The sequence below is a fragment of the Strix aluco genome, chromosome 6 (assembly GCF_031877795.1).
Source record: "Strix aluco isolate bStrAlu1 chromosome 6, bStrAlu1.hap1, whole genome shotgun sequence".
In the NCBI taxonomy this organism is placed as follows: domain Eukaryota; kingdom Metazoa; phylum Chordata; class Aves; order Strigiformes; family Strigidae; genus Strix; species Strix aluco.
In genome coordinates, this window is record NC_133936.1 from 29,134,326 (window position 1) to 29,146,529 (window position 12,204).

The 12,204-nt window shown below is 43.2% G+C and overlaps 1 protein-coding gene across 2 annotated transcripts in view; it reads left to right on the top strand.

The window, feature by feature from the left end:
- Positions 1-1,231: 1,231 nt before the first annotated feature.
- Positions 1,232-12,204, top strand: part of PARD3B (par-3 family cell polarity regulator beta) — a 431,776-nt gene continuing 420,803 nt past the window's right edge. The window contains exon 1 of one of the 2 annotated variants that reach the window (XM_074829348.1): positions 1,232-1,490. In XM_074829348.1, coding sequence (XP_074685449.1) covers positions 1,371-1,490 — 120 coding nt within the window. In that variant the 5' untranslated portion in view covers positions 1,232-1,370. The remainder of the gene's footprint in view (positions 1,491-12,204) is intronic. The other variant, XM_074829347.1, reaches the window with a different exon arrangement.

A 12,204-nucleotide genomic window follows, 5' to 3' on the forward strand; every position in this document is an offset into this window, starting at 1 on the left:
TGCCTTTGCTTTGCTTTGTGGTGATTTTCAGTTGTACACATCTCTGTGTGTGGATTGATCTATGATGATTGTAATGGTGTTGGGCTGTCTTATGTAGTTGCACTATGTTGTACGTGATCTGGTGGTAGGTGAGATGCAGGGGCCACTACTCGGTACCATGTGGTACAGAAAAACGTACTTTGCAGAGTAGCGTGCGTTTGGGGAGTGCTGCAGAGCCCAACACCCCATCGTGCAGGTTGTGTGGCTTTGCCACGAGTCGAAGGGCCTAATGTTGTGTTTCCGTGTGTGTTGCGGTATGCTGCAGAGTAGGTACGGTGCGTGGGAGTCCCTGCAAGCCGCTGCATGGTGTGCCAAGGTGTGCGTGAGCTCCTGGGTCACTGTCGTGGTAGGTCGGGGCAGGCAGCCCACGGCGTGCTCCTGTGTGCGGTTCACCGGTGGGCAGGGCCGGGGCCGCGCTGGGGCCCTGGTCATGGCACGGCGGTGCAGGTGCCCGTGCGGTGCTTCTCCCCAGCGGGGCGCGGTGTGACAGAGGGGCTGCTCTGCTTGTGCGTGCCCGTGCCATCGGGGCTGGGCAGCCGGGGGTGCGCTGTGCCGGCCGCAGAACGGACCCCCTGTGTAGGGCTACGGCTGTGCTGGGCCCCTTAGGGCACCCGAGCGTGTCATTCCTCGGCGGAGCCGTGTGATGCAGCGCGGTGCCCCCGCCGCGGGCTGTTACGAGTCAGCATCTCATGCCGGTCACGGCTGGCGAGGACCGGACAGAGCGCTGCTGCCTGGGCGCAGCGTGCGTGCCCCGCTCGGCTTGGCTCGGCGCGGGGCGGGGCGGGGCGGGGGGTGCGGTGGGCGCCCGTCCCCAGCCCGCACGGGGAGGGCGACGAGTCGCCCCGGCTTTGCGCGGCGCGGGCCACGCGAGGCAGCGCGCGCCACGGTGCGCCGCGGCCCCTTTAAGTCCGGCGCGGCACGGCCTGACCGGCGCTGCCGTGTCCCCGGGCGAGCGCCGCCGCCGCGGGCCGCCCCCCTGCGCCCCCTGCCCGCCCCCCCCTACAGGGCCGCCCCGCCCGGTCCGGCCCGCGCCTCCCCGGAGAGCCGGGCGGGGAGGGGCGGGCACAGCGGCCCGCCGCGGCGGAAGGAGGCCGCCGGCCGCGGCCTCGCTCCCGGCGCTGCCTGCGCGCGGTGAGGCGCAGCCCGCGGGGCTCCGCGCGCACCTGCCGGCCCGCCCCCGCCGCGGGGCCGCCGACAGGCACCTGCCGGCGCCGCCGGGCCTCCCGCACCTGCACCCCGCTGCCCCCGCTCCCCCCTTCCCCGGCCGGGCCGGGCCGGGCGGCGGCGGTGGGCGCCGTTTCTCGGTGGGCAGGGCATGGCGGTCCGCTGAGATGAAAGTGACCGTGTGCTTCGGGCGGACGGGGATCGTGGTGCCCTGCAAGGACGGGCAGCTCCGCGTGCGGGACCTGACCCAGCAGGCCCTGCAGCGCTACCGCAAGGCCCAGGAGAAGGTGAGGGCGTGGGCCCGCGCCTGCCCGCCCGGGGGGCCGGGCCGGGCCCTGCGCCGAGTCGGCCTGCGGGCTGAGGGGCGGCCGGGCGGGGGGCGACGGCCGCCGGCAGGGAGGGGGCGGCGGACCACGGCCGGCGCAGGGGGTGGCCTAGGGGAGGGCCCGGGGCCGGCGCCGGGGGTGGCCGGGGTGTCGGTTCACGGCCGGCGGCGGGGCTGGGCTGGAGGGGCCGCGGGCGGCGCTGGGGGGTGGGCTGCCAGGGCCCGCGCCGCGGGGCCCACGGGGCATGGGCCCGGTGGCGCCTGTCTCGCGTGGGCCCGTGCTGTGGATGCCCCTGCCAGATACTGTGTGTGAGCAGCTGATGCTGGCGGGCCGAGAGTGTGTGCCGCTCAGTTAGCGAGATAGCGTGGCTTGTTTTACGTGATTTAAGGTTTTCTCTGTTATTGCCGTGCATGTTGACTAACAAACTTGATACAGACACAAACATAACTTACGTTATTTCCATTAAAGCTTGTGTTTTCTGGCATCAGCTGCTCTGTGTGGTGCTGTCTGCATGGGTAGATGACTTCCTTTACATGAAAGGAGCTCGAGTTTTTCTTAGGTTGTACCTAATTGAGCATAAAAATACTTTTTTCTTTTTCCTCTAAGAGGCAGGTGCTGAGGGCTAATGGGATACTGTTTAATATTGATGAAAGGCCTAGCGTTGCAAATACTGCTTTGTGAAAGAGATTCCAGTTACAAGCCCTGAATGAAGGGCTTGCAGGATTGTCCATCCTTCTAAGACATCGGAATAAAAACTACAGCCAACGGTTTATGGGATCTACTTGGTGCCCTGTGCTGGTTTCTGCTGTGCCCTGTGCTGGTTTCTGCTGTGCCCAATCAGTTGTTTGATATCCTGAGTGCAACACTGGAAGTAAAATTCTTGTTCTTGCGTGTTTATTTTGAGAGAAACTTGCCACTGATAAGTCCATTGGGAACAGCTGAGAGCACACTGTGGTAGAGACTATAGTAGTCACCATGTTAGTCTTTCTGAGCGAGTGTCGTGCATTAACCTACCTTAAGACACATAGGGCTTGACAATATTTTGTATGACAACTCTTTTTCCTAATGAATATTGCATGTGTGTAATAACTACAGAATGTTGATAGAATTCTTGTTGCTGTTACAGCCAACAGTCAGTGAGATCTTTTGCACTGAAGTATGGTTCAGACTACTAAAAAAGGCATATGGTCTCTGTTCAAGAGTGGGGTTTATCAGAAACAGAATTACTTTCAGCTGAGACAAACTTAGAAATTTAAAATTTGATTTCAGCTTTGATTTGTGCTTGTGATGACATTGGAATTAGTCTCCTGAGGATGGCTGAAAGGTGGCCTACAAAGCTTTTGTATAAAGCCAAATGCCTTTCCTTCTCTCTTTTTTTTTTTTTTTTTATTCCTTTCAAAAGGAGTAGAAGAGGAGTGTCTGCAAGTCTAGGTAGGGTCCTGACTGTTCTAGAAGGCTCAATAAGCAGTTTATAGGGGAGAAGTTCCAACAACGTGTGAAAGGTTCAGATAAATGCCAGATGTTTAGAATGTACTACAGTCCAATTAGTTTCTCATGATTTTGTACCTAATTTACTATTTAGGTAATATTTGAAGAAAATTATTTTTATACTAAGCAGTGATCTCCTATGCACCTTTCAGTGTGAGGTCAAAATCATCCAACCATCTCCATAGGGCAGCCAGAGGCCAGAGTTCATGTTTCTGACCTTGTATTTCTTGCCTTTGCAAGTAAAAATTATTTTCTGGCTATTTCCTTATAGAAGTCTCGAGTTCCCTATTCTGCATCATAGATGGACAAAGTGGATACAGGCCAGTTTGTTCAAAAATATCTGATCACCTCGAGTAATGGTGATTCAGAGCTTGTACAAGGACGTGCAGAGAGGCAGGATGCAGGGAGCAACCTAAGGACCTGAAAAATACAGGACAGGTTTTCATTCAAGAAAGTATTATGACTTATGCACCCCCCTGTTCACTGGAAATTTAAATAGTTCTCTTGCAGTGCTTTGATTAGTTACTTTCAGTCTACATGATCTGCAGTGGAACTAGCCAAAAAGATAAATTTCCTCTTATCTTGACAAGCATCATTCGGAGTTAGTGCTCTTTCCTTAGCGAAAATTTGGGGTTGCTAAATAGATCATACAGAAGTCACAAACAATTGATTTTATTACATTGTGTAGAATTTCTGTCCAATCTAACATGGATGGATTGGGCATTTTGCCATTTTCCTTCTATTGTCTCTTTCTAAAAGTAACTTTCTTTATAAAAATATAGTCTTATAAAGAATGGAATTATCTCAAGATAATCAGCAGCTAAAATATGTTGTGAGGTGTCGGCACGTAAACAGGTTTATGTTGAAGATAACTGAAGATTTGTTTTTCTTTTCAAAATATTTAGAATGTTTGTAATACTTCCTATGGCAGAATGCTGCTGTTTCTGTTGGCATGTTAAGTGCTCTTTAAGTAATTCTTTTTCAAGTGTTAAAAATCTTTTGAAAGAACGAAGTGGAAAACAGTATTGTTAAAGTGCCTAAAGTATTTGGAGAAGGGAGGAAAATTGATACAAGGAATATCTTTTATAGTTGTAGGATGGAAAATGAAAAAGGTAGCTAGGATACAAGCTTTGGGAAATTTTTATTAGACATGGTACTGTCAGATAGCACAAAAACGTGTGTGAGAGGCTCTGTATTTTGGGAGTTGTTCTGGAAGCCTAGTTTTGCTATTACACTGCTGTCACTTGTCTGGTAAGAGGAAAGATATGAGATTAGAATATTGGTTCATGTGTATTGTAAAATATTTTCATTTCTGTGTATAAAAATAGCAAAAATTTTAATTGGTTTAAAGTACTCGGCACTTTGTTATACTTGTAATGAGAAGAAAGTTGATGCAGTAAATGACTTAAGTCTCTCATTTCTGTGAGACTTTTGGTAAACAGCTGAGAATTGCAGGCAGTTGCTTATTGTAGCCTGCTGCGTTTTCTTAGCAAGTTTGGTTTGGTTTCTTGGCTGGGCTGCATTGGCAAGGTTTGGTCATGAAGGCCTAGTTGCTCTGTTAACAGAAAGAAAATACTGGGCCAGTTTCAGCAGAAAAATCAGACAGTGATTATTGTTTGATGCTACTGAGTTTAGCAAGTGGGTTTTAGAGGTACTGTTGCAGTTCTGAATGGGCAGATCTTGTCTGATTCACGGGAGAATACAAATAACTGTCTGGACTTACGAACTATTGTCTGTGTTACAGTATCAACTAAGAGATTTCTGTTCTCTGGGATTTATTGATGTGAATAGTCTTAGGTGTGTAAGGGAACATTTTGTGGATCAGCTGCTTTGTGACAATTGTAAATAAATTTTCAGGGAATTGACTGTCATCTCGGAAAGTAACTTGTGTTTCAGTGAAATGAAGCTTGATGGAAATTTGTGACTCGGGATCTGCTTTTGTTGCTGTTTAGTAATGTGTGTGTTAAAGCTTCCTGCTGACAGGTAGATACAGTAGGATTAATGATTCCTTATTGTCGGCCCAGTCCTTTAGTCCTTCTTGTAACTTCGTGCCTTGGGGAACACTTCCATGTCATCTGTTGTATTTAGGATTCTTTGCTTGAGTGGGAGCAGATGTACTGCCAAATACTTGAGATGCTGTGCCTGTTGTTACTGTGTTTGTTTCTCTGTGGCCATAAGGCATAGCCCTTGGATGCCAGACAAGGTACCTCGTTGATTGTTTTCCAGTGATTTGTGAGACACCTTTTGTTTGTTTGTTTTTTCCCTGAGTATGTGGATGAGAGAGGGAGAAAGAGGGGTTCTGGGTTCCATATGCTCTCGTGTTGTTGTCTGGGTCTGTGGGGTCCTGTTGAAAGCCGATTCCTCAATGCATACTGGGCTAAATGCATTCAAGCTAAATGCACCATTGTGCTCATACTTCTCCCCTTTGAAATGCCGCTCCCCCCACGTAGGAGGCAATACTTGAATTACCAGCTTTGTAGTGAAGCCCTCGGTTCAGCTGGAGATGCTAGTTTGCTAACTCAAAGGCCTGTAATGCTGTAGTACAGAAAGTGATGTACACCCAGGGAAAAGAACAGCTCTAAGACTAGCAAGTGAAATCCACAATGACTCTTGTTTAAGCTGCAGTGAAACTTTCCCAGGAAAATGTACAAAAACATCTTGCTGCTCCAGATGTTCTTTATCTCTCTGGAGAAGCCAGAGATGGGGAAGTGGTGTTTATCATCGGCATGTTGATTTGCTCATGTTTGCATGCATGGCACTTATCTAGATGACTTGATTGATGTGACTGCTTTGGCTGTCTAAAGGCGTGTTCATAGAAGCCAGTTGAATGGGTGGGACATGGGAGCTCTGTAGCAAAATTAATAAGCGCTGCAATTTGTAGTTTAAATACCGGTTTAAAATTTGTCATTTTAAGCACAGTTAAATTATTGAGTGGCACACTTTGACAGCCTTTGTGGGCCTCCCTTCGGGAATGATGACACAGACAACCAAATATTAGTTGAGCTAATCTTACAGGGACTCGATCTCCAGTTGTTACAGGCATTAGGGTGAGTGTTTCCACTGATGAGAATGTACAGAAGCCAGCAGTTGATTCTCGAATGGTAATGGTAATTTTGATTGGCAGCCAGACTGAGTAGGAAGCAATAATATAGCGACTTAAGTTGATTCGGGAACGGTGCATTTTTGATTAGGGTGAAAATAGTGGGTTGTTTTGGTATTGGCAATCTTCCCCAAATCAGATGCATTTAAAGAGCTAATACTGCAGGTGGACTGTCTGTATAATATTCTGATTCCTACTAATAAAATACTTTTCCCCTTTCTTTCTGTTCTTGCTTGCCCCACAACATGACAGTTAGTTTTCTGGAATTATGTATTGCTGTTGTAAATCAGCCAGCAAGCAGAAGGAGTACTAAATGTTCTTGTAGTTTCTCAAAAAACATTGGGGGTAGGGAAAATGACAATTTATTTTGACTCCAAACTCTATGCTTACAAAAACTGTTTGCAAAAACATAACATTTCTTCAAAAGATAAATGTGGAAGGTTTTGAAAGAAATCCTATCTTATGAACATATTTCTGTTTTGGGCAAACGGTAAGTATTTAGCCCTTTATAAAGGCAAAGTAATACAGTTGTATTTGTGCAGCACTTTTGTCTTGGGCCTGGTGTATAGTGGTGTGGTGGTTTTTTTTTTTTTCTTTCCTATCCCAGTTTGTCTTAGAAAGTTTATTTTATGCCCTAATGGGGATGGAGTTAATCCATAATCTTTGTTTTATCAAAACAATTCTAAGCTTTGCTTTTAAGTATTTTTATGCTAGGAAATGTTTTAACTATTCAGTCCCATATTTGTCTTAGTATTGCTTAATCAGCTACAGTATGTTAGTGAGCTTTTACATTGTATTGGAAACTGATGTATTTCAATGAACAGCTTGATTATCACTTCTCCATTCAGCCTTCAGATTTGACCACTATCATACTAAAATAGGAGAATATAACTTTACACACTGCTTTTCCATTACTGTTTTATGACTTTATGGGTGACTGACTCATGTATAGAAGACAGGCCTCATAAGTAAGGGGAAGTAAAGAAAAGGGAAGGAGACAAATGATTTTAAAAATTTTTTATAAAACAAAGTCTGTTACTGACTTAACACCGGTGGTAACATTTAATTGAGACTGGAAATAGCTTTCAAGTGGCAGAAATTTGAGTGTCTTAAGGATTGCTTTTACAGTGATCCTGAAAAACTGAGAGTTACAAAGTGCCTGCTTTTTAATCACTTTTGTGTAAAATGTCTGCTGTTGTGCTGTGTGGTAGCCACTACTGTTGATGTAATGAGATTTTGGTAGATTTCCAGTCTCCTTTTCTCTTTCTAACAGGTGTTTATAATTCAAACAGAAGAACTGTCATTGGACTTAGACTTGTCACACAAAATGTCTTAAAGGACATTATTTACTTATGTAGCCTGAAAAAGAAATTTTTGGATCCCTTTGTTTTTTTTAGGAAGGAGACTACTGCCAGGAACTTGGACTTTTGGCTGAATATTAATTTACCTGATGTTACTGTGTTTCATGGGGGCTCAGCTGAAGGGTAGAGCTGGATAAATAAAACTGGTGGAAATTCAGTAGGCAAAATGAGAATAACTCATCCTGGAAATAGTGCGGGTCAGAATTCAGTGTATGCAATAATACGTTTTTGTCTCCCAGATCATATTTATCAGGTTCTGAGTACTATTCAGTTGTTATCACTTGAGAGACAGCAAAGATTTTGTAATAACTGAGTGTTAAAACAGTTATGGAAGGAAACCATTGAAGAGCAATACAGAGTTCTCAGAAGTGACTGCTTCCTCTTGTTCTTTGTCCGGTTGAAGATGAATTTGGAGTAAGCTTGTACGAATTTGTGAAGAAGGAATTTAAACCCCAAATGGTGTTTCTTGTGTATTTATTTCCAACTTGTGAAGCACCATGTAGTATGGTAGTCTCAATGTTAAAAAAAAATTTCTTTTGGCATAGGATGGAATTGGGAGGTGCTTTTGCTTGCATAAAGTATATTTTTTCCTAAGTATTTGAAAATGGATGGTTGTGTTTTATTGGTGTTTTCTTAAAAACTTAATTTTTAGTTTCTAACAGATAGAGTTATTTGGGAATAATGGTTCATGTTATGTGACTGCACTTTCCTCCTAACTTGTTCAGTATGATAGGTCAGTTGAATCGCACCATACTGTGCAGAATCTCACATCCTGCTACTGAGGCAGCAGATTTCCTCCCCCATTGAGCAGAACATTCTTTAGGCTTTCCTAATGATGAGAGTGTCATAACTGCAGCTTTCCTAGCCATGAAGACCTATTGCTTCATTACTGAAAACTCCCCCCAGCCCCCTGTTAAGATGCTTGTGTTTCATCCTTAATTAATATGATGCTAAAGGTCTTGAGCAATTAGTATTGTTGAAAACAGATTCTGCATTGTATTTTTATATTTAATTCCTGAGTCTTGCTTATGCATAAAAAATATACCTATTTTATGTCAGGGAATTGACTAAACAGAAGTGATGGGCTCAAGTGAATGACTTGTTGATAGAAATGGACTTCTAAATTCTGCTGACGAGATAGTGCCCTGGATACACTGGTAAACTGAGAAGGCTGCTTCATATGAAAAATTTGGAAAATCAGCATGTTACAAGAACTTGGAGAAAAAGTCTATGCAGTATTTGCACAGTATCTTCCTTAATAAAAATATTTTTTGTTCTCCTCAGATTATATGTTGTTGTGGTAGTTCTGTAAGTCTTATCGTCAGTGCTTTACTTCTTACACAGCATTACTTCAGTAATTTATTTGTAAAGAAAACTTTGTGTTATAAGAAATTACTGATTGCACTGGATAGGACTATTTTTGGACCATTATCCTCACTTTAAAGAGGAAATACATATGACTTGATTCTGTAAAAGTTTTTTTCTTATGCCTAGTGTGTTATATTGTGCTATAGACACCTCTGTTAAGTGAACTGTTGTAATGTTTTAATGTCATCAAAGTCTGTCTTGCTTTCCAGTGTAAACCTGTAATTTTTATGCCACCAGTACATCCATTCAGAATTGATGACTTCGCTTTGTTGTGGCAGGTGCCATAGAATTACTCCAGTGCTTAGATTTGCTCTTGGGAATGCTCCTGAATTGGGACGTTTAGACAAGTTGCTTGTTGGTTTTGTGAGGATGCACTGGCAGCATTTATTGCCACAGTGAGACCTCTTACATCAGTGCTTCTCTTTATTGGCTATTACATGTATGAAAAAGAAAACTACAGAATGCTTGAATGAACATGCTTCTTACAGCTGATAATAAGGATACTATTTGTATGAATGGTAGATAGGGAGGAAGATGAATGACTGTAGTCTAACAAAGACTGATATTTGGAATCACAGAATTCAGTCTGATGGGCAGAGGCTAACAGCTGGCTCTGGGCTCTTTTTTTGTTTTTCTGACTAGGGATTTTTCTTCAAAGATGTGGCTCCATTGAGCCAAATGGTTTTGCAGTACAGCTTGTCTGGTAGAATGTTTTCCAGATTTCCAGTGAAATACTAGCTATTGGTGAATCTTAACATGTACCCTTCCTGTCATTTTCCTTTACAAAAATGCAGTAATTTCTCAATAAATAGGAGAAAATGGAGTGCTTAAACTGAAGGAGAATTTGATACAATCCAAAAAAGCCCTGAGACCTGCACTCCTAGAAAATTGTGTGGCTTTTTTTATTTTCTTTGACTATTCAGTTCCTCTGTTCATCTCTCTTCCCTAAAACCTTAGAAGACCTTCAGATTGTTATAGAAGATACTGTCTCATTCTCATCAGTCGGTCAACTGCTGAGCTGATCTTTATTGGCAAACCTGAATATCTAAGTTACAGATTTTCTGAGAGGAGAAAAAACTACTTTATATAATAATCTCCTGTTTCTTTTAATTTGGGTGTTGGTGTACAGGTCAACTAAGAGTAGTTCCAGCTCCAAAGAAGTTAGAATCTAGTAAGTGTCTCTTTAGCTCTTTGAAGGAGAGACAAGTCATAAATCCTGGTGGGTTAATCCCCTGTACATGGTGGATTTTCCTGTCTTCAAACTCTGGAATGGACCTTGAGCACCCACCTGTAGACTATCCTACAGTTGAGGATTATTTCTTTTAATTTGGGCATGGATTTATGTCTTCCTATTACCTGTGAAAGGTAGTGGTAAAGTAGTTAGTGTTTTTACATTTCCCTGAAACCTACCATTACAAGGTTCTGTCCTTCTAGTAAGAAGACGGGTGATCTTCAGCTGCTACAGAAGGTGACTGGTTGAAAAGGTACACGTACCTGCTTTGCAGCTGTTCTCTTGGCTGGTGTGCTTGTGGGGCAGGCAGACTTGAATTAAATGCATCTTTATAAATTCCAGTGATGTCTGTATAAAGGTAGCTCCTTATTTATGCTTTTCCTCAAACTAGAAGTTTTGAGGGCATATAGTCTTTCCTAGCCTCTTTTTCTTTTTTTGTTAGTCTTGCAGTGCTGGTTGTCATTAATGGTGATAAGGCCAGAATTTCCTGTAGAGAGTTTGGGGTGTAAGTCTGCTATTTTCCTATGTTTCTAAGGAGACTAACTACTGCTGAATGTAGGTACCATTCACTTCCAATCCTGTAGGTCTGGCATTTTTTGTTGAATGCAGTTCTTAATGGCATAGTTTGTCTGCTGTGACCTTTGCCTAAAGTGACTATGATAATTTTTTTAATAATTCCCTGTGATACTAATTTGGTGATGGATTTGATGGATAGTATTTTGAGTGTTACAAAGCTTTCCACTAACATTCTCTGCTTGCTAACTTTTTTATTTCTGAGCACAAGCCAGAAGTGAAACCAGACTGCAAACTTAAGGCTTAAGACTTTGCTGTTAGTTGAAGTGTTGGCTGTAGACTGATTTGGATACAACCTTTTGTTAAGTGATGACTCTTATGAATAAGGAAGATAGTATGTGACCTGGAATTCTACTTAGCTAATTTCTTCCTCCACAGCTTGTCAGAATTGCATGTGCTGTCTAACCCTGCAACTCCTGCCTGGAGATCAGTTGCAGGATGTCTTTCCTGTGGATCCCTGGTTGAGCAGCTATTGAAATTCTCGTTCTGTCAGCTGTAACCTTTTCTATAAGTCTTTCTTAACTAGTTCAGTAAGGATTTTGATGGAGGGTTCTCATCTCAGAATTTTTGTTGCGTTTATCCTAGATGCTAAACACCACGAAGGTGGGACAGAAATACAGTAGTGCAGAAGTAGGGGAAATGATAGACAAGGCAACTTGTGACAGTGTGTCTGTAGCTCTTTTAAAAATAGAAGTAATTCAGGGGTTCTACAAATGTGATCAAGGTGAGGTTGCTGTTTTGCAGCAGTTTAAGCCTTGAAAAGCTTAGTCATACCATTTTCTCCTTCATGGGTAGTAAGGCCTATGCGGTTGTGTAATGAAAACTGTTCCTCAGGTTATCCAGGACAAAACTAAGTGGGTAACTTCCTCTGATCCTCTAGCCTGTGTCGTGTTTTGTCATCAGTAAATTGGAGGATTGTACTGCATCTCACGTGTACATTTTTTCAACTGAAACAAGCTTCTGTTTTTAAAATAAATAATACTAAAGTCTTCCATTCATTACTTAAGATACTTCTTTAAAGAAGTTTTTATTAATTATTTGGCTTTTCACTTGAGTTGTTAGTTTACATGAAGCCTGTGTGGAAATCAGAAGTCATACAGGAAGATTTTTTGCGAGTAAAGACTCCAGAGGTCTTGCATTTGAAAAAAATATCAGTATTTGTTAAGCTTGCAGGAAAAAATGAAAAAAATACATTATCGGATCAATCAAGTGTCTGTATATTGTGAATGCTATGAAAATCCAGTTTACTTCCAGACCATGTTTCTTCCACTCATATTGAGTTAAAAAGTTGTTGGCTATAATGATGATTTTTTTTTTTAAGGTATAACTTTTTTTTCTAATAAATAAAATAATTGGCCACAGTAAGGTGTTGTCAGCAATCTATTGGATTATTTTTACAAGCTGGTTTATCTCATACCAAGTAAGGACTTCTAAATTTGAGGAAATAGCTGGTCTGCTTTAGTGTGCCAGAAATGTGGCATACTTTGCTTTGACTCATTGACTTAATTTGTATTTTCTTTAGGTTACACACTCTACCGAGATTTTTCTATAGAA